This window comes from Lissotriton helveticus, chromosome 3_1, assembly GCF_964261635.1.
Source record: "Lissotriton helveticus chromosome 3_1, aLisHel1.1, whole genome shotgun sequence".
Classification (NCBI taxonomy): Eukaryota; Metazoa; Chordata; class Amphibia; order Caudata; family Salamandridae; genus Lissotriton; species Lissotriton helveticus.
In genome coordinates this window covers 1,315,047,529-1,315,070,436 of record NC_136061.1, presented here as the reverse complement: position 1 = coordinate 1,315,070,436, position 22,908 = coordinate 1,315,047,529, and the positions used below count along the sequence as shown (strand labels likewise).

The window sequence follows — 22,908 nt, the reverse complement described above, 5'->3', positions numbered from 1 at the left end:
GAACACCTGCACTACTCTTCCTTTGGCAGAAGGAAGGAATACCTTTATTGCAAAACGGCTCGCCAGGAGCTCCAAAAAATTGATGTGGAGACCGGACTCCGCCGGAGACCAGAGACCCTTGATCTCCGCCTCACCCAGGTGGCCGCCCCATCCCAGGATTGACGCATCTGTCACTACTGTGAACTAAGGTTGGGGAAGGGAGAGGGATCTGCCGCTGACCCAATCTTCGTTTGTAAGCCACCACTTCAATTGACGTGCAATGGAAGACATCAGAAAGATTCCCCATATGCTGCACCCACTGGAACTTCAGGTCTCACTGCAGAGCCTGCATATGCCACCAGGCATGATCCACCAGCAGGACGCAGGAGGCCATGAGGTCCAGCAGCCTCAGAGTCATTCTCACCGAAATCTGGGATAGAGGCTGAAACATCGGTATCACAGCCCGACTATCCTGGACTCGCTGCTCGAGAGGATAAGCCAGAAACTGAGCTGTATCCAGAACTGCTCAGATGAAAAGGAGCTTCTGAGAGGAAATCAGGTGCGACTTCAGCACGTTGATAGTGAACCCCAGCGAGTGCAGGAGGTCCACCGTAGTCTGGATGTGGGAGACAACAGCCAGGGTGAGTTCGCCTTCAACAGCCAGTAGTCGAGATAGGGGAAGACTAAAACCCCTGATCGGTGCAGATGAGCTGTGACCACCGCCATCACTTTCATGAATACTCGAAGGGCACTTGTAAAGCCAAAAAGGAGCATGGTAAACTAAAAATGCTCATGGCCTACCGTGAACCGTAGCTAACGCCTGTGGGCTGGCAGGACGGGTTTACGGAAATAGGCGTCCTGCAAGTCCAACGCTACCATCCGAGATCGAGGGTAAACAAGACCTGAACCAACATGAGCATTTTGAACTTCTCCTTCCGAAGGAAGCGGTTGAGGGCATTGGGGTCTAAGATAGGACGCAGGCCTCTGTCCTTCTTGAGTTCCAGAAAGTAGTGGAAGTCGCAGACACAACCTACTTCTGGCACAGGGATCCTTTCGATAGCTCCCTTGGCCAAGAGAGTTGCAAATTCCTGGCAGAGAAGGGACCAGTGATCCTCCGACATACGATGGAATGCTGGTGGCATGGAGGGAGGGGCAATCTTGAAGGGGAGGGAGTAGCTCCTTCGGACTATCTGCAAAACCCACCTGTCCGACGTGATGTTCTGCCAGCGGGGGAGGTGATGGTGAATCCTGCCGTAGACTGGCCTCTGGTGGCCCTGAAATGTTGGACTAGGAGGGTTTGGAGGCTACTGCAGGGGGGCATGGGTGGACTGGCCTGCCCGCTGGCCCCCAGACCTGTGTCGCTGGGTCCCACGTCCACAGCCATGCAGAGGCTGGGTAGCTTGCGTGGCCCTGTGGCCAGATTGGGTGGAACATAGTGGGGCACTCCTTCTGTGGCTACGAAAGGGGCTAAAGGCAGACTCCGTGGGGCGAGAGGTTGCCGCGTGGCCCAAGGAGCTGGCCGTAGCCCTAGAATCCTTAAAGTGCTCGAGCGCTGAATCCGCCTTGTCACAAACAGGCGTCGTCCATCAAAGGGCATGTCCAGAAGGGTGATTGGACACCCCCAGAGAAAACAGACGTCCTCAACCAGGCGTAGCGCGTCAAGGCTACGGGCGTGGAAACCGTTCTGCCCAGAGTCAGCGGTATCCAGCCCACACCGTATGGTGAATATAGCTGTGTCTCAACCATCTGACGCTGCGCAGGTGAGAAGGGCCCAGGCCTCCTCTGGGGACTGTGGCAGCGCTTGAACAACCGTATCCCAAACCTTATGGGTATAACGGCCCAAGAGACATGCAGTATTCACCGACCACATCATTAAGCTGGCAGAAGAAAAAATCTTCTTCCCAAGGTGGTACATCTTCATGGATTCCCTATCTGGGGGAGCAGTAGGCAACGTACCCTTAGAAGACGAGGCCTGGACCACCAAGCTCTCGGGGGTAGGGTGTTGGGAGAGGAAAAGTGGGTTATCAGGGGCTGGGTGGTGGCGTGGGGCAATCATCCTGTCTACAGGCACCCCTGTGCTGGGCTTGGATCAAGTGCCCAGAAGGACGACGGTGAGGGCTTTATTAAAAGGCAAAAGGGGCTCTGAAGAGGCCACTGCCGGTTGAAGAACCTCTGTCAGTAGGGGTAGTCCTGACTGCCACCGTAGGACGCTCCAGGCCCAAGGCCTCAGCCGCCTTACGCAACACCACTGCGTACAAAGTTCCCTCCGTAGCCACGGTAGGGGAGGAGAGCATGCCAAGGTCTGGGGAAGTATCCAAACCAATGGCATCACCCAGTTCCTCTCGCCAGTCCGGCTCATCAAGCTGGTCAGCTAAAGGGTCTACAGACCCCCCTAGTCCTCCTCACCCTCATCTGGCTGCCACTCAGGGCGGTAGGGAACGCAAGGAACGAACAGAGGCACAAATGTACCTTCTGCGCCGGTACCGACGTCGGTCGGGGGTGAGGCTCGGGTTGACGCCGGTTGGGGGCACAATGGCACCTTAGGCGTGGTCACTGGAATCGGCACCAGGGAAGGTACCGTGAGTTCTACCGGAGTCGATCCGGATCGAGGCCTGGATCCTCGGGGCCCCTCCAGTGCCAGGGCCAGAGCTGCCGGCAACGAAGGCTCAGGGCCCCCAGCTGAGTCCTTGGGGCCCATGGGCGTGCAAGTGGAGTTGGGCTGCCCAAAGATGCTATGAAGCGCTTTGTAAAAAGCTCGAAGCTGGCCAGGGGACGCTCCAGCTCCGGGAAAGGGAGGGAAGCATGAAGCGGGCCCAGAAGTGGGCTCCAAAGGCAGAGCTAGAGAGTGACGATGCTCCGGGTCCCGCTTCGCTTCGGCCGACGGACAGAGAGAAGGCAAACAGTGACGATGCTTCTTCGCCTTCTTCTTGTGCTTCAACTTACCCGAGGAGTGCTAAGGCTTTGATGAGGAGTGGTGGTGACTCTGCGACCGGTCCTGAGACCTTCCTCTCGACCGGGACCTTGAAAGACGCAGAGCGGACTGCCAGGCCTCCAAGAGCTTTCAGGACCGCTCCCGCAAAGACCTCGCATTCATGGCCCAGCAGTCAGAGCACAACTTTCGGTTGTGATCGTGTTCCAGGCACCAGAGGGACAAGAGATGCGGCTCTGTGACGGACATCAATTTGTGACAGGAGTCACAAGGCTTGAAGCCGGTCCGACGAGGGGACATCCCTCGTGCTACCAGGAGTCGAATACTCAAAAAAGAAAGAACCAACATCAGTGCGCAGGGGCAGCATCTAAGTGCACACTGCAACGTCATCCCGGCGACCACTTCGATGGACGCAGAGTCGACCGATGCAACCTACCAACGCGCAGACGTAATGCTACATAAATAATTCTCTGGATCCAGTCTGATGCCTGGGGATAATTCTAAGGTAAGAAATATATAACTAATGGTCTCTTACAGATCTCTGCATAAGAACTGATGATAGAGAGGTACACTGCTGCACACGATTTCCGGATGTCTGAGAGTCCGGGACTACTGGGACAGGGTGCGACGAAGGAACTTGGCAGAGCTAGATAGAATGGTGAACCCCACAACCACTGGCTTGGCATTTGGGGAGACCAGACATTAGATTGATATACGCTCCTCTTCTCTATTGTGGCCCTGAAGGTAGCATGGCAAGATCTGATTCGGAGGTGGGGGTGTGCCGCCGTCCAGATGGTGCAGGAGTGGAAGTATGGCATGGACTGGTGCATGAGGGCTGAAAAAGTGGCGTGCCAGGCCAGGGGTTGCCCTAAAACATTTGAGAAAGCATGGGCCCCCTGGAGGACTGCTCATGATACAGACTCATAATATCTACTCCTTGCAGAGGGGAGGCGTAAAGGGAATATCAGGGAATCTGCGAAGAATTGGTCTTTATTCTGGAAGCTCCTACAGTGAGACATGCCCGCCAATTCATATATATGTCTTAATGACAAGGAAGTGATGTATTGATGACAAAACTAGTATGCCTCAAACAGCTGATCTGTTTCCTACTGTCTGTAGTTTGCTGCAACCAATTGTTGTGATATTTTACATGTACAAAAATCAATAAAAATATATATTATTTTTAAACTGCACCTTAGTCAGCTGAACTTGGAAAAGTCCTCAAAGTGCAGTTTGGTCACCTATGAAGGACACTAGCTAAAGTTAAAGGGAACCTCTGGTTTCACTGTGACCAGAGACCAGTAGACTGGCAACTGGTTTTTGGCTGGACATTACCTGGAATTTGAGGGACATCGACCTCTGTGGTTGAAGTCCTACCATGTTCGTGGGCAGAGAGGTGGCCCTACGAAGACGCCCATCGACCGGATCAGTATACATAGTGTTCTCAGCATCTTCTGCATCCTATATCCCTTGCATCAGGGTCACTCCATTGATCTCTATGATGGTTCTGCCATAAAGACTGGAACTGGACTGGAGACATTTTAGACTGTAAGCTAACTGTCCTGCTAAGCCTTAATAGCCCCTTGGCCTGTTCCCTGGTGACGTTGGTTACTTAAAGTCGTCCAGATGTTGTATATCTGAGCGTACGTTTACAAAAGGTTAACACAGTTTCAAAGTAACCACTGCAGTTGCAAATGCTTGTTTGCAATTAGAGTGAAAAAGCAGTGATTTACAATTTGTTCTAAGAATTGATATCTCCGGCGGAACCCTCTGGTGGATTTTGTTTCTAAAAAGACATAAGTATCTCTGATAGCCTTTGTGTTGTGTTGCTTTCTTATTAAGTTGTTTTGGTGTTTCTAAATGCTTTGCACTTGCTCCATTGTTAAAGACTGACTTCTCAAAGCCACAGCTACACAGGGCTGTGCAAAGGTGTTACAAACGAACTTGACTAGTTCCAAGACAGGACTGTGAGTTTATTACATGGTGAGATCACACAACCACACCATATAATAAACCACATTTCCTCTCAGACGAGCACTGCTTGAAGCGTGACGCTTTAAATAAAAACTCTTTTTGTTCTTATCTGCAGTTTCTGGGTTTTTCTATATTTAGACAAACCAAAAAAATGAAACACTGATAAATATATATATATATATATATATATATATATATATATATATATATATATATATATACATATATATATATACACACACATATATATATATATATACACACATATATATATACACACACATATATATATATACACACATATATACACATTTTTTGTGGCAGGTATAGAAAGAGTTTTAAAAATAACAGCGTGTTACACAAAGTGCTGAGTTGATATTCGGGATGTATTTGGGACGGCTACAGACTGACGTAACAGGGTGCCAACAAAGTCTTTCTATTGTCCGGAAAACTATTGTAGCTGGTTATCTGAGTGTTAGATTGAAGAACTATCCAAAAGGGTCACAAGCATTCGTAAAATAAAGTAATTGTCCAGGCCGTTTAAAAAAAAATATTTATTCATGAGTTTTCGCACTTTCCAGGAACACACAACTATTGACACAATAACAGTTCATAGAAATGTGCATTAATGAACGTCCACGCTTAAATAACACAATCTGACTTAAACAGAGACTGCAGACGTGTGGCGTGCTGCAGTCTTTAATGAGATGTGAGACAAGGGGTTGAATTAAAACATGTTAACAAAAGACAGATTTTCTTAGTGGAGGGTACCTCTGGGCCCACATATACCAAATTAGTCGAACAATTTGTATGAGTCTGCCTTAGATGTGGCCTCTCCCAACAAAAATCTTCAATTTTGACCACCTCTCACTTTAGTGTCCAGTCATATATCCTGAACAAAGCTCATGCTTTTCCAAATATGTTTCTTCAAGGACAAAGGAATAATTCTCCAGTTGGTTGGTCTTTCGTCAGTTTACTGGTATCAACTATAGAGTGGCAAGGAACCCAGTCTAATTCTATATTTTTTTTACTTTGATTTCCAGTTAATTGAGAAACATTTTAAACCTACCCTTTGAGAAAGCTGTTGTTTGGAAATGGGCAGATTAACAGTCTCAGTGACGATGAGGATATATACTTTTAGATAAGGTGTGGGCCAATTTTTCAAGGTAGAAAATAACAGTAAGGGTCAAAGAAGCTTACCATCGCCAAATGTTCCTGGCCCGTCCATCCCCAAAGAGCTTATTAAATTGCAGTGTAATACAAATCCACAATTGAAACCTGGCATTCGATCACCAAACATGTAAGAAGTCTGGGTTTTTATTTTAAATAAAATTATTATTAAATATATTGACAATTCATTCCTTTCAATTAGACTTTATAATTGATCTTCTAATTTGGCACGTGACACTATATGACTGCCTTACTGATTTACGGTCAATGCCTTTTACTGTAAGTAAAATAAAAAAAGAGCATTCACTGACGGTGAATCATTTAAACAGGACCAAGAGGAGATGTCTGAACCACTGAGAAGTAAATATCAGGCCAGCGGAACAAGAACGTCAGTCAGTCCAAGGACAGACTAGCTTTGGGGAGGAGGCCTGGCGTCCACAGCGAGACTGATGAGAAAGAGCCCTGGGCTGTGAAAAAAACAACGCTTCCTGTAGAGGTGGTGGGAGACGGGCGACGACAATCGTTGAATGTTTGTGTGTGTATATAAGAGAGAGAGCTAAATCATTAACTCAACTCACTGTGAACACATGTTTAATGATGAGGTCCAGTTTTACTAAAATAATACGCAGAGAAGGACTAGAAGGAAATGCACAAATAGCCCCACTAAATGCTACACTCTTCTCCTGCTGCAATGGGCCAGAAAGCTTACAGATCTGCACCGTTAAACATTCTACTAATTCCCTGGTGCAACAGAAACTTCAAACTGCTGCTGTAAGTCTGTACATTGGCTCTGATAAAACATTTTGAATAACATTTAAAACACAACTGCGTTCATTTACTGTTCTCACACCCTTAAAATAGGGCTTTATGCATTTCTTTTTTGTTGACCTGTCCAAGTATCAGCAGCGGTGTTTCAGGTAGTAGGCGCATTTGCAAACTGCAAAGTCTACGGGACTTGGGTAGCCCAAACACTAAGATTTCCCAGGCAACTAGCAGCCGCAATAAGGAGTCCTTCACACATGGCAGGGAACGCAACATCCAAGTAAGGCCCTGTTCTGCCGGCTTGCTTCCTGCTTTACTTCTGGACTCCATCCAGCATAAACTGTTTCGTACAACTAAGAACAGCTTCATGACATTAGAGACAGGCGTCTATCAATGACAGTGCGTCCGTCCTCTTGGAGGTGAAGACATCAACTTTGTGTTTATCGGATGGATAACACAGAGTTCAAAGAAAAACAGCGCGCTCATGGTTTGGCGATATGCACTTCACTGTCCCCGTTCCCAGCAGTCGTTGTAGTGATAATGTACTGGGTCAACTGCTGCTGGTCGGCTACTTGCCGTTCTAAAGAGTCAATGTGCTCTGAGCTGGTGCTGACATTCTCCGCCAGGGATGGGTCCTGTTTCTCATCCAGGTCACTCTGCCCATCAGAGATCACATAGTGAGTCTAGAAAGCAAATGATTTCGTTATACAAATGAATTTAGTTTTCTGTATTTAAAAAAATGCCATACAATCATACTTTTTGACAATGTACGAAGGAATGAAAAAGCTGTCGATAGATCACAGTAATGACAGTTTCCTTCCATTGGCTTTGATAAACAGTGCATTGCAGCTGTGCAGAGATACCTTATTTCAAACTAAAACGCACCACCACATCTCCTCCTCAATACATCCCAGCAATCTACATTCCAAGCACCCCATGTGACTGCCATTACCAACCACCCTTATGACCCAAGAAATATTTACCAGAGCTCAATCGATTACAGCACTTTTAACTTACAAAGTCCCGAGATAATTCTTTACTTGACTCAAACACCAACTTAAATGTGCGTCATTTTTTCAAAAGATGAGACTGAACAATGCATTAGTTACCATTGAAAGATTTCTATCCTCTTATCTTATCCTCTGTTGCATTAACCTAGCCGTGTCAAATTCTAATTCAAAAAACTTTATTCGCATTTAATAAATGCATGAAAATTCACATAAAAAGAAACACAATATAATGGTAAACAAGCACATTGTAAAATCAACAATTGCAATATTAAAAAAAAAAGTACCACAAGTCTCAGACATGACCGACGCAATATGCTAGCAGCAACATAAGCACTAAATAATTCATTTTAGACAAGTTAAAAATGGTAAAACACGTTTTTAAAATAATCCAATTAAAAGCAGCACCATTCCAAGACAAGCTCCCCCTAATCCCATAGTGATCTTGGGCTATTGTAAATACATCCTTACAGTACATCAATAGATGATAAAAACAAACTATTAAAACTAAACCCAAAAGAGCAAGCCCCCCCCCCCCCCCCCCCTGCTGATGCAGTTTTCCTAATGTGCAGGACTGAATTTAGGAAATTCGCAATCCTGTAAAAAACGAAGGGGGGTTTCAAGGGTATTTGGGCCATATGTATCAAGCCTTTTTCCCGTTTGCAAAGGGCTGATTCTCAGAATCTGCCCGTTTGCGAATTGGAAAAAGCCTTTTGGGATGTATCATCCCAAAAGGCCATCGTAAAATAGATAATTGCAAAATGTGTGATTCTCTATTTTGCGAATGCAATTAAGGAATTGCAAATTGCGATTCCTTAAATGCAATTCAGGAAGCACTAGAAATTTGCTATTTGGCCTTAAGGAATTGCAAATTACCACCAACTTCGATTTTCTTTAAAAAAAACACTTTTTTTGATTTTTTAAAAGTGCCATATGTCGCACATACATGCCCTCAGGGCATGTATGTGCGCAAAATGTGCACACATGCATATTGCAGGGGAGCAACAGGGTATCCTTTTGGCACCCTTGCAACCTTGAAATTACATTCTCAATTTGTGATTCTCTAATTGGTATTTGCAAATTGAGAATGTCTTCCCATTCATTCCTATGGACCTCCTAACCCATAGGAATGAATGGAAAGGCATTCCGAATTGCGAATCTCAATTTGCGATTCGCAAATAAGGAAAATGTAGGATTCACAAAATTTTTAGCAAATCCTACATACATTGCATTTTGCGATTCTCTAATTGCGATTCGCTAAAAATCGCAATTTGAAAATCGCAAAACTCTTTTTTGATACATATGGCCCTATAGGACTATGAGAGCAGAGGAATGAGAGAATCAACTAAATTTTATTAAAAATAGATAAATGAAATTTCTGTCTTATAGAAACGGCAGAAAAATAGAATGTGTGACATAGTTTGCATAGATTTATCATCACAAGAGCATAGCATGGAGTCGGCAGCGGCGTTGTAGATTGAGTTAGGTTGCTTTTCCTTCTGTTGCAGCACAAAACACAGTCCCCAGTGCTAAGGGAAAAATAACTTGAAGTCTTTGCTGTTCCTGAGACTTCTAGAACGGGGGCAAGTTCTACCTCAAGCCCTTGGAGAAACTCACAAATACAGATTGCAGAAAGTTCAGTCCAGTCCTTTCACTGCCCAAGACAGAAGCAGCCACTGCAGGCCAACACAGCAAAGTGGTAGTTCCTCCTCACAGCTTCTCCAGCTCTTCTTCGTGGCAGTCTTCTTGGTCCAAAAGAGTTATAAAGTTTAGGGGTTTGGGCCCCACTTTTTATAGCCTAAAATCCTTGTCCTCTCAGGGAGAGAGTGTCTGTGCCCAGCCAGAACCAGTTCTGCCCTCTCTGGTGTGGCTTCCTGGCAGGAGGTGGAGACTGCATTGTCAGAGGCAGACCAGGCCCATTCAGGTGAAAGGAAATATCCTCCCTCTACTCTAAATGAAGCCCAGGTCTATTCAGCCCTTTCCTGACCCACCTAGAATATCTGGAGCCACAGCTCCTCCCCAGCCCTTGTCATCCAAAACCCAGACAGTCAATCTACAACCCAGCAGAGGTCTACTGGATGGCTGAGCAAGAAAATATCTACTTTCTAAAAGTGGCATTTTCAAACACAGAATGTAAAAATCACCTTCACTACAATATGCATCTTTAGATTCTGAGTTTAGGTATACTAAACTTTATTTTTCTACCTAGTTCCCAGGGCCAGTTATGTTTATTTAAAGGCCGTTTGCATGGGTGGCACAATCCAATGCTGCAGCCTACTAACAGCATTTGATTTAGAGGCCCTGGCCCACTCAGTGCACTTTATTAGGGACTGACAGTTAAATCAAATATGCCAATCATGGAAGCACCAATTCATAACACAGTTTACAACAGGAGCACTGGCAGTTTACCACTGATCAGCAGTGAGAAAAGTGCGCAGAGACTGTAAGCCAGCAAAAACAGAGTCAAAACCGGGAGGTCAGAAAGCAAAAACTCAGGGAAAACACACCAAAAGATGCCAAGTCTAACAGATGTCATGAGTAATGTAATATGAGGGGTAATTAGCATGGCATGGCTTGGGCACAAGTTATAGTTACTTAAGGGCATGAGTTATAGTTTCTTCAGATAACCCTATCTATAACTGCTGAATTGTGTTATGTTATGTTATGTTAGGTTGTCTTGTAAAGCGCATGGCTACCCCAAAAATGGGGTGTCCCAGCGCTGTAGACCACTGGGGAACCCGTCCTGGCTTTCCCTGTGAGATGATCCCTGCTTGGTATCTCCAAGGTGAAACCAGGCATCCCCGGTGTATGTGGGGGGCCGTTGTGGAGATGAGGCAAGCTAATGCCCAGAGTTGCCGAGTGTGATCCCTGGTTAGAGTAGGCATCGAAGCGAGAATTATCGAGTCCGCTGACCCTGGTCCACGACCCTGCCGCGTCGGGAATTGAACCCTGGTCCCAGGCCGTCCTCTGCTTCCGGGTCTGCCGCCTCTAACCAGTGAGCCACACCACTCCACTGTTATAGTTTTGTGGGTGTAAAATGTTAACCTAACTTCCCTGTAACCTTTGTTTTTTTTCAGTGAATTTCTCAGGTTTTTAGGTATCGCTTAGGCAGCACTTGCGCTGTCTCTTTGAGACAAGCTGTATTCAGGTATGGACTTGATTCCACCCATTTACCGCCCATCTTTTCAATGGCTCCTGTTACTGTCCTTCGTAAATGGTGGTATTTGATTTGTGAATAGGCTTAGTAGCCCTCCTTAGTACCTCCTTATCTCCTGTTGTAATTTCCCATGGGGACTGTCCCTCTAACATGTGTTGTTACTCGATCCGTTTTATTTACAGTCTGTCAGCACTATTTTCTCAAAATTACTTTCTCCTATTGCAAAGCGGTACAAAAGGGGGTGGTGATGGACGGAGCATCTGAACCAATCAAACACTCACACCCAGTCAACAGATCTGGGTTTAATCCATCACCGTTCTTTAGGCCACTCTGCCACCCCAGTTCAGACATGGCCATATGCAAATCAGTCTGACCCTGTGCCTCATGGGAACAGTCCAGCCCGAACTGCCAAGCCATGCCTTCCCTGGACCGGAATCAAGCTTCCTAGGACCGGTTTCTGGCATTGTAGCCGTCTTCAGCCAGGCTTGCTTGAATCCAGTGGCAAAGTGAGCAAGGGACTCAACGTCTGAGCATACCCTGCCAACTTATGGCGAACAAAGCGGTACAAAAGGCGGTGGTGATGGACGGAGCATCTGAACCAATCAAACACTCACACCCAGTCAACAGATCTTGATTTAATCCCTCATCGTTCTTTAGCCCACTCTGCCACCCCAGTTCAGACATGGCCATATGCAAATCAGTCTGACCCTGTGCCTCATGGGAACAGTCCAGCCGAACTGCCAAGCCATGCCTTCCCTGGACCGGAATCAAGCTTCCTAGGAACGGTTTCTGGCATTCCAGCCGTCTTCAGCCAGGCTTGCTTGAATCCAGTGGCAAAGTGAGCAAGGGACTCAACGTCTGAGCATACCCTGCCAACTTATGGCGAACAAAGCGGTACAAAAGGGGGTGGTGATGGACGGAGCATCTGAACCAATCAAACACTCACACCCAGTCAACAGATCTGGGTTTAATCCATCAGCGTTCTTTAGCCCAATCTGCCACCCCAGTTCAGACATGGCCATACGCAAATCAGTCTGACCCTGTGCCTCATGGGAACAGTCCAGCCTGAACTGCCAAGCCATGCCTTTCCTGGACCGGAATCAAGCTTCCTAGGACCGGTTTCTGGCATTCCAGCCATCTTCAGCCAGGCTTGCTTGAATCCAGTGGCAAAGTGAGCAAGGGACTAAACGTCTGAGCATACCCTCCCAACCTATGGCGAACAAAGCGGTACAAAAGGGGGTGGTGGTGGACGGAGCATCTGAACCAATCAAACACTCACACCCAGTCAACAGATCTGGGTTTAATCCATCACCGTTCTTTAGCCCACTCTGCCACCCCAGTTCAGACATGGCCATATGCAAATCAGTCTGACCCTGTGCCTCATGGGAACAGTCCAGCCCGAACTGCCAAGCCATGCCTTCCCTGGACCGGAATCAAGCTTCCTAGGACCGGGGGTGAATGTTTGCCATTGTGCAACATTCTGTCCATCATCTTGTGTGTTTTGCTGTTCACCCTATGTGGGAAGGGTATGCCCAGACGTGGGTCCCGTGCTCACTAAGCCACTGGAGTCAAGCTATCCTGGCTGAAGACGGCTGATAGCCAGAAACCGGTCCTAGGATGCTTGATTCCTGTCCAGGGAAGACATGGCTTGGCAGTTCGGGCTGGACTGTTCCCATGAGGCACAGGGTCAAGACTGATATGCATATGGCCATGTCTGAACTGGGGTGGCTTGGTGAGCAAAATAACGATGGATTAAACCCAGATCTGTGACTGGGGGTGAATGTTTGCCATTGTGCAACATTCCGTCCATCATCTTGTGTGTTTTGCTGTTTACCCTATGTGGGAAGGGTATGCACAGACGTGGGTCCCGTGCTCACTAAGCCACTGGAGTCAAGCTATCCTGGCTGAAGACGGCTGATAGCCAGAAACCGGTCCTAGGATGCTTGATTCCTGTCCAGGGAAGACATGGCTTGGCAGTTCGGGCTGGACTGTTCCCATGAGGCACAAGGTCAAGGCTGATTTGCATATGGCCATGTCTGAACTGGGGTGACTTGGTGAGCAAAATAACGATGGATTAAACCCAGATCTGTGACTGGGTGTGAATGTTTGCCACTGTGCAACATTGCGTCCATCATCTTGTGTGTTTTGCTTTCTCCTATGGCAGGCACTACATGATCTCCTGCAGCCGCTTGTCTTTTTTTTAAGCAGTGCTTCAACAATAGCAGCCGCGCCATTAATGGTGCACACACACTAATATATTATTTTTATAGCAGTGCAACACTTTTGGCTTTGTCTTATTTTAGACGCTCTTTTTTTTCAACAGCGCTGCACGCTTTGGTGTCAACAATGGTGGCCACACATAAGACATGGACAGCATAATTTCATTGGAAAAAAAAGGCATGCAACACTAGAATTTTAACAATGGCGACGCATCATTAACTTTGTTGTGTGCGGCTGCGACTAACGTTTGCACTTATGTTTTTTTCAACTGCGCGGCAAGTTTTGGGGTAAAAAATGGCAGCCACGCATTTCTTTTCTTATCCACCGCTCGCCCACATGCACTCATGGAGGATTCACAGGATGCTGACGGTTTAACGCATCATAAACCCGAGCAAAGGGTACAATCAGTATATAGTAGAGCAGTTCCCAGTCTCTAATGGGGATTAGCCCCCTGTTGGAAGTCAAGTGTGGGAATGAACTGCAAGGTAAATTGGGTTTGTTGTGCTATTTAAACGGCCTTTGCCTGTTATCAGTTCTTTTAGTGTCTGGGGTTAGATGCGCTTTTCTCCTGGGTTAGTGATCCAACTTCAAAGTAAGTCAGGCCTGTCTCACACCACCCTGTGGAACGGCACAAATCTTTATGGCAGGCCCATATCAATGTGGAATGCTTAAACTGGGCACACATTGATGAATTAGGGAATTGTATCCCAGTCCACCTCTATCTAATGCCCATGCAAAACAAGCATTTGCAATGCAACAGATCTCGTATAACTGAAAATGTGAATTATTGGCCTTGCTAATAATAATGTAATACCAATAGCTTAAACGTTCATAACAGCGAGACCTATTGCATTGCAAATGCTTGTTTTAATTGTATTTCCTAACTATAACGTCCCTGTAACTTCTGTTTTGTCTAATGATTTTTTTAACATAAAGTAATATTTAATTAACATACGTTAATCTAACTTTCACAGCGCATGGCTTTCGGCCATGCACGGCGGGCGGTTGGCCATGGCCAGGTCCTGTGGCCAACCCCACACCACCCCCTCGTATGCAGTCAACCCCACGCCACACACTGCCTTTAGATGAGTCCGATTCCCATGATGGCTGCCAACATTTCCTGGCTGAAGTGTTGGCAGCCAATCAGATCTAAGCATGAGCTCTGTCGAATCCGTGGAGGATCTGTGTCCCTAGATGTACATAAATCCTTTTGCATTAATAACTACAAAACTACTGAATGATTTACTCCAAAGTAGAACAAGCATGATCAATGAAATAGGTCTAGCGTTTTTTAGAGTTAGAGCTTTTGATGCTGTAAACAACAATGCCTTTTACCTATGCGTTTTGGTTTGTGGTGTATTGAATGTATGTGGTGTGGAAATATGAGGTTTATATTGGAATTGTTAGTTGTGGAATTGTATGTGGTGTGGAGTGGATTTGTGAAGTAAATTATGTTGCAGGGTGTGCAGTGGAAAATGATTATGGGAATAACGGACACTGGGAGACACAGATCGTACAAGTGGCTAAACTAAAGAGAGAGAGAGAGAACATAGGGAATGGGGAAGATAGATCTATCAAGGCTGGCCACTTGAGAGGGAGAGTGAAAACTTGGAAGTAAGAACGCCCGGAAAAGAAAGGGGTCCCCTAGGCATGTGGACATGGTGAGACCGTGAACATTTGTGAGGGAGAGAGAGAACATCGGGCGGGGAGAGGGGTGGATAGATTTGGGCTTCAGTTGAAGTGTATTAACAAAATATGGAAACTGTGGTGATGTATGCTACGGGACAGGGTCCGGGAGTTTGGTGCGGGGTGAGTTATTAGAGATAGCTCAAATATTGAGCAGTAACTAAGCACGTTTAACCTGAGCTGAGGAAAGGATCGCTGTCGCATTCTGGACACATACTGTAATTTACTTACTCTAAAAATTAGAAAAGGAATGTGCATGGTACCAGGGTAGGCAAAGTGCCATGTTTAACTTGTGCCCACACACTTGTGTGCATCGTGTTAGCATACAGAAGCGGGGCATTAACAATGGAAAGGAAATCGATTATCAGAGAATGTTGAAATGTGGAGCTCTGAGATTTATGCATTATGAGCTTGGAGACTGTAACCGAGGAAAAGAAATCCTCTGTTAGAGAATGTTGTAATATTAAGCTTTGAGGCTTTATTAGCATGGGCTCAGAGATATTAACCATGGAAAATCCGTCCATTGTCAGCGCATGTTTTAAAATGGTGGGCTGTGACACTGAAAAAACAGTAACTAAGCTCAATACGTGTAACCTGGGCTGAGGAAGGGTAGGCGTGTACTAGAGAATACTGAAATGTTGTGCTCTGTTCCTCACACTTTGGGGGCCGGGGTTAATTGAACCAGGGTTTCAAGTGAAGGGCCATAGGTGAATGTTGAACATTTTAAAAGTCTGTGTTCTACTGTATAGGTTTGGAACTTGAAACCTATGCGGGTGGAGGAGGTCCTCTGGTGAATGTTGAAATGCTAGACGGTGAGCTTAACACACATATAGTCTTTTAAACACCCTGCTCCCCTCTAGGTGCAATTTCAAAATGAAGCAGTGGTGCTGGACTAAACACGGGTTGCCATATTTATGACAGAGGTTTTGTTAAATGAAAAAAAGACGGATTCAGGTGTTGTTGTGTAGGCTTTACTTAATGCATGTAACTGCTGTTAACGAGGAAGTCTTTCCAAGTTCCACAACTGTTTGAGCTTTTAGGTGCTTTATACTGACCTGAAGCATGTGGTAAGGAGCATGCCAGAAGCTTGCGCCCTGCATGTTAGAGAAAGGGCATGTGCACTGCACCCCGGAGACAGGCTGCATCTTTGAGAGCGCCTGCACCAAGAAGAATATGTGCGCATGAGAGTTTCCATCCTGTACCTTAGTAAGGGAGCCAGAGTCCGACACTAGAGAGGGAGCCTGCAACCATTACATTAGTGAGGAGTTTATACCGTAGAAAGTTTGCCCCTTTAGGGCAGATTGGGGAGGGAGCCTGCATTTTGTGGCTAGAATTAGTGGGGTGCACCTCCAAGGTATAGGTGAAGGGTGTGCCTGAGGCTGAGAGACATGTATTAACTTCGAGATAGAACAAGTGTTGTGTACGTTAGAGACTGAAAGACCGTGCTGTAGTACGTGGGAGAAGAAATGAACTGTTCGCCTGAATGGCAAGTGGACCATGCTCCAAAGAAAATAGCTGGACCAGGGATCATGTGTTCTTCACCTTAGAGAGAGCCAGTTTTTGAGAAAGATAAAAGAGGGAGCCTGTGTCTTGTACCTTGGAGAGGAGGAGAGCATTCATTCTAGAGGATGAGGAATGCTCTTTAGCTAAAGACTTCATAAATGACTTAGCAGCTCTCAATCTAACCTTAAAGAACTCAGGGCCTACACATCGTGCTGGACACCTGCTAGATCCCATCTTTTCCAATCTTAACAATATTGTGACGCATTCTGCCCAGCCTCTGCCCTGGTCCGACCACTATTTGGTTAAATTTGCCCTTCAGGTCGACCCAATAAATAAAGATAATACTCCCCTACCCACCCAGTTTATAAGAAAGTGGAAACAACTTGACATTGACAGTCTCAATACCCTCCTGGAAGAACATAGGCCTTGCACTAAGACCACTGTTCAACAGCTTTCCTCCACAGTACAAAACTGGCTTCTTGCAGCCATTGACTCCACCCTGCCCAAAACAAAGCTTAAACCCAACACCCACCGCTCTCCTGCACCCTGGTTCAACGATATCTTACAAAATGAAAAAACTAGATGTAAAAATCTTGAACGTCAATGGAGGAGGAGTTACTCACCTGTAATCAAGGAAAAATACAAAATTCAGTTAATAGCGTATCAAAAGCAGTGTAGCAAGGCTAAAGCAGAATTCATCTGCACAAAAATCACAAATGCCTTAGACCACTCCAAAACACTTTTTAAACTAGTAAAAGAGCTGTCTGGCTCTAATACGTCTCAACTCCCACCTGAACTTAATAAAACTCAATGTGACCTACTAGCTGCCTTCTTCATCAATAAAGTCGACCAAATTCACCAAGACATTAATCAAGCTTCTAATAAATATAAGTTAACCACTGAAGCTACCCCAAACTGTGCATCACCTACCTCGGGTAATGCTCCAGGCATTCCGGATTGCTCTACTCCGGTTAATGCATCTTCTGTCACACTTGATAGTTGGCCCTTGCTGAACCCTGATATGGTTCAAAGGCTGCTAAAAACTATTAAATCTGGCTCACCTAAAGACCCATTGCCATGCTCAGTCTTAAAGCAACTTAACAGCAACGTCTTGGTTACCATCACTGATCTTCTCAATGCTTCGTTACTGGAACAATTTGTACCCAGTGAATGGAAGCATGCAATGATTCATCCGCTCTTGAAGAAAGCTGGAGCAGACCCCAATTTGCCAGCTAACTTCCGCCCAATATCCTTGCTGCCCACCTTTGCAAAAATATTGGAGAAACATGTACATCGTTGCCTCACTGATTTCATTACCACTCATGACCTATTACCATCCCACCAGTCGGGATTTCGTGCAGGCTTTTCCACAGAAACTACCTTGCTGGGGGTAACCGAAAATATCCGCCGCATGGTGGACAAGGGCGAAACAGTGGCACTTGTGCTGCTTGACCTCAGCGCGGCATTCGACACCGTGTCGCATGCGGTCCTCGCCCAAACACTCCACTCCCTGGGCATCCGTGGGGCAGCTCTCAACTGGATTAGATCATTATTGGAAAACCGCACGTTCCAGGTCTTCTCACAAACTGCCTGCTCCGATACCATGACATTCAAACACGGAGTTCCACAGGGCTCTATTCTTAGCCCGTTGCTTTTCAACGTGTATATGAGCCCCCTGGCCAAAATAGTGGAGGAAACAGGGCTTTTAATGTTTTCCTACGCTGATGATTCCCAGCTGCTTTTTTCTTTATCAGCTGCAGATTCTGATAATTCCTCCACCCTACAACTCGGACTCTGTAAAATCGCCGACTGGATGCAAAAAAACTTCCTAAAACTTAACGGCGAAAAAACCGAGTTAATCGTGTTGGGCAAAAATAAAGAACTTTGGGGACCCCAACATTGGCCAACTGAAATGGGCACCCCCCCTACCCCGGTTACTCATGCTCGCAACCTGGGCGTCATTATTGACGACTCACTCAGTTTACATCAGCAAGCGGTAAAGACTTCAGCCACCTGCTTTGCCATATTAAAATGGCTAAAAAAGATCTGTTGGATGCTGCCTGAAAACACCAAGAAAACAGTTGTCAATGCCCTAATAACATCTAGGCTAGATTATGGCAACGTTTTGTACCTGGGGGCGAACAAAGCTACTGTCCGCAGGTTGCAATCAGTGCAAAATGCAGCAGCCAGACTTCTCTGTAAAATTCCCATCTCTACTCCAACCACTAAATACATCAGGAAGTTACACTGGCTAAAAATTGAAAACCGAGTTAAATTCAAATCTCTATGTTTTATGCACAGGATTTCCACCAACACCGCTCCTAAATATCTGCAAAACCTGGTGCGCCCCTACCGTCCTTCCAGATCTCTTCGGTCTTCCACGGCAAATCATTTTGAAATTCCAAGGACCAGGCTGTCACGCATGGGTGGCAAGTCCTTCTCATTCCTAGGACCTTCGCTCTGGAATTCAATGCCACATACATTGCGGTCTGAGTCGAATTACATCACATTCAGAAAAGCCTTAAAAACATGGCTCTTTAACATCTAGTTTCTGTAACCGCATTGCTATTGGGATCTGCCGCGCCGGGAAACCCTTTGTTGGGTAGCTGTGCGCATTACAAATGTAAACAAATAAATAAATAAAAATTCTGACTCAAGAGAAATTAAGGTGGCTCAAAGAGGTGTGATGGGCCTTGGAGAGAAAGAATAGTCTTTTGACGGAGAGAGAAGAACTTGTGCTTTAGAAAGAGAGAGGAAGAGAGAGGGGGAGAGAGAGAGAGAGAGAGGGGGAGAGGGGGAGAGAGAGAGAGAGAGAGAGAAATGGGGGTATATGTGAGAGGAAGAAAGCGAAATAAACTGGGAGTGCAGTCTGTACCCAATGAAGATTAGAAAGAGAGCCCGTGTGTCTATGTGTGTGCGTTCGAGAGAGACATAACAGGAGAGATAAGTTTGTGTGAGAGATAGAGGGGGGAGAGCCAATGAGAGACTGTTAGACCTGTCTGGCCTTTTGCGTAGCCCCTCCTATTCATTATTTATTTTTTTGTCCCCTTTTTGCCCCTCATACCCTTTTTAGGTCGAGCCTGGAATTCGCATCCGAAGGATGCGTCCAGGTGGAGACTTATAGCTAGCTGACTCAGGGGAATGAAGGACAAGGAACTGCCACGCGCTTCTCTTCGGCTGGATTACACTGCGTGCACGCGCACCCACACTCACGCATGCGCACATCACAGCCACACGCATACACAGCCACACGCATACACAGGCACACACCCCCCCCCCGTCGCTGCCGCACCCACACACACACTAGCGCACCTACACACACACACAGAGACCCCCCACACACACACCAGCGCACCTACACTCACGCACGCACACATACAAAGACCCCCCTCCCCCGCCGCCGCCGCCATCGCACACCGCACACACACACACACACACACACACACTGCATACACACACGCTCACACACAGGTGCCAAGCCCCACTTACCGCCTCAGCCGCCTCTCCTGACTTCTGCTGCCATCCACTATGTGGACGCGGGCTTCTCGCAAAGTCGGAAGTCCCGCCCCACGACTGCCGTGAGCGTGCACATCCCAAGACCGAAAGTTCGGGAGAGTGCACGCTCACGGCTTGTGTTATTGTGGTTGAAACCGCTGACAGACGTCTCGCACCACCAGCCGGCCCGGCCCACCTTTACCAACATGGTAGCGACCTGATACGCTTCCTTCCGTTTACAGCCGTGATGTCACAACCAGCCTGCGGACGCCGTGACACGTGCGGAAGCGTAGTCACCATCAGAGAGACTGTTATAGTCAATGGCAGGCACATCTATTGTATACCTTTGATTCTCTGCAACACGGACGAGAGGGAGCAGGCTATTCAGTCAATATGAAATGAACGTACAACCCAAATCCGGCAAAGTGGCGTGCTGCCTGAGCTTCGCATGGTAGCTACTAAAGACGTGGCGCTAGCGAAGCCAGTGATGAAATCGACCAGAAAAGGAGCTGCGCATAAACGAACAAGTTACTTACCTTCGGTAACGATATATCTGTAAGAAACAGTAGTTAGTATTAGATTCCTTACCTTAGAATATCCCCAGGCGTCAGTCTGGATCCGGAAACTTTTGCGTAGCAGTACCCCTGCGCGTCGGTAGGCGTCGTCTGCAGGCGTCCCCTGCGGCTCCGCGTCGTCGGCGTCGTGCGCCGTGATGACGTCGCTGGAGTATATAGACGCCGCCTCCGCGCGCTGACGTCAGTTCTTTGCACACAGCTTTTCCGCGCCAGAACACGCAGAGCCATGTGAGAACCAACACTGGTGCCATGTGAAACTAGGGCCCTGAAAGGGATGTCCTTAACCCTAGGTATCAGTTCGCAGAACGGGGAGGATGGGCGGGGCGGTAAGGAATCTAATACTAACTACTGTTTCTTACAGATATATCGTTACCGAAGGTAAGTAACTTGTTCATCTGAAAGAAACAGGTTAGTATTAGATTCCTTACCTTAGAATAGATACCCCAGCAATACCAACCCCCGTGGTGGGTCTGCGAACCAATACAATCCTACACCAGAAAATCCTGGAGGACCGAACGGCCAAAGAAGCCGTCCCTCCGGACTTGACTGTCCAGGCAGTAATGCCTTGCAAAGGTGTGCAGCGAGGCCCACGTAGCCGCCTGGCAAATGTCCTGCAAAGGGACTCCCCGGCCCAGGGCAGTAGTAGCCGCCGTGGCCCGAGTGGAATGGGCCCTCAGCCCAACAGGAGGCTCCTTCCGAGCCAAAGAGTAGCATGCTTTGATGCACAGGACGACCCACCGAGAGATGGTTCGTTTCTGTACCGCCCTTCCCTTCTTCTCACCCACGTAGCCAACAAACAGTTGGTCATCCACCCGGAACTGGCGTGTGCGATCCATATAAAATGAAAGCGCACGTTTTGGGTCCAGACGATGGAGCCGCTCTTCATCTTTTGAAGGATGCGGAGGCGGGAAGAAGGAGGGTAAGGTGATGGACTGCCCAATGTGAAAAGCAGAAACCACTTTGGGCAGGAAAGAAGGTCTAGTCCTAAGAACCACCTTGTCAGGATGAACGGACAAGAAAGGAGGTTTAACAGAAAGAGCCTGGAGCTCACTCACTCTCCTGGCAGAGGTGATGGCAACCAGGAAGGCCGTCTTTAAAGTGAGAAGACGGAGAGGACAGGAATGAAGCGGCTCAAAGGGAGCACACATCAAGAATGTCAGAACCAGGTTCAAGTCCCACTGAGGCATTACGAACGGAGCAGGTGGATACATGTGCGTGATGCCTTTCAAGAATCTCAGTACAATAGGGGACTTGAATAAAGATGGCTGATCAGGTAGCCTTAAGAAGGCGGAAAGGGCAGAAAGATAGCCCTTGATAGTGCCCAGAGCAGAGCCCTGCTGGGCAAGAGAGAGAAGAAAGAGGAGAACCTCGGAAAGAGGGGCAGAAAGGGGATCCACAGCCTTTGCTGTGCACCATGCCACAAATCTGTTCCACCGGCAGGCGTATACCGACTTTGTGGAGGGACGCCTGGCTGCCAGAATCACATCACAGACTTCAGGAGGCAAGTCAAATGGCCTCAACTGTCGCCGCTCAATCTCCAAGCATGGAGGTGGAGACTGGACAGGTTCGGGTGGAGGACCGTCCCCTGCTGCTGCGACAGAAGGTCCTCCTGAAGGGGCAGGCGGATCGAGGGACCGACTGACATGCTGAGTAGCTCGGGATACCAGTACCTTCGAGCCCAGTCCGGAGCCACAAGGATAACTTGGGCCCGGTCGCGCCTGATCTTCTTCAGCACTCTGGGCAGAAGTGGTATAGGCGGAAAGGCGTACAACAGACCGCAACTCCACTCGCGCCGAAAGGCGTCGCCGAGCGAGTGCCGCCTTGGAAACTCCAACGCGCAGAACTGATGACATTGCGCGTTCTCTTCTGTGGCGAATAGATCTAACCAAGGCTCTCCCCATTGCAGAAAGAGGCCTCTCGCCACGTCCGAGTTCAGACGCCATTCGTGATCCACCGAGCACCGACTGCTGAGTTCGTCCGCCCTGGCGTTCAGAGAACCTGCCAGGTGTTGAACCGTCAGAGTCACGCCCTGACGTTCCAGCCATTGCCAGAGACGCAGAGCCTCCTGGCAAAGGGTCCACGACCCCACACCGCCCTGTTTGTTGCAGTACCACATGGCGGTGGTGTTGTCCGTGAACACCTGCACTACACTCCCGTTGACAAAGGGGAGGAATGCCTTCAGTGCTAGGCGAATCGCCCGCAGCTCCAACATGTTGATATGGAGCCGGGACTCCGCCGGAGACCAGATGCCTCTGATCTCCGCCTCTCCCAAGTGGCCACCCCAGCCCTGGAGGGACGCGTCCGTCACAACCACGTGCTCCGGTTGGGGAAGGGAGAGGGATCTGCCTCTGACCCAATCGCGGTCCGTAAGCCACCACTGCAACTGTCTCGCAGTGCCCTCCGAGATCAGGACATGGTCGGAAAGTTTGCCCTGATGCTGGGCCCACTGAA

The 22,908-nt window shown here is 47.6% G+C and overlaps 1 protein-coding gene across 6 annotated transcripts in view; it reads right to left on the bottom strand.

Annotated features, from left to right (window-relative positions):
- Positions 1-5,421: 5,421 nt before the first annotated feature.
- Positions 5,422-22,908, bottom strand: part of PRDM10 (PR/SET domain 10) — a 1,331,210-nt gene continuing 1,313,723 nt past the window's right edge. For all 6 annotated transcript variants that reach the window (XM_078681965.1, XM_078681964.1, XM_078681969.1 and 3 more), the window contains one exon: positions 5,422-7,497. In XM_078681965.1, coding sequence (XP_078538091.1) covers positions 7,297-7,497 — 201 coding nt within the window. In that variant the 3' untranslated portion in view covers positions 5,422-7,296. The remainder of the gene's footprint in view (positions 7,498-22,908) is intronic.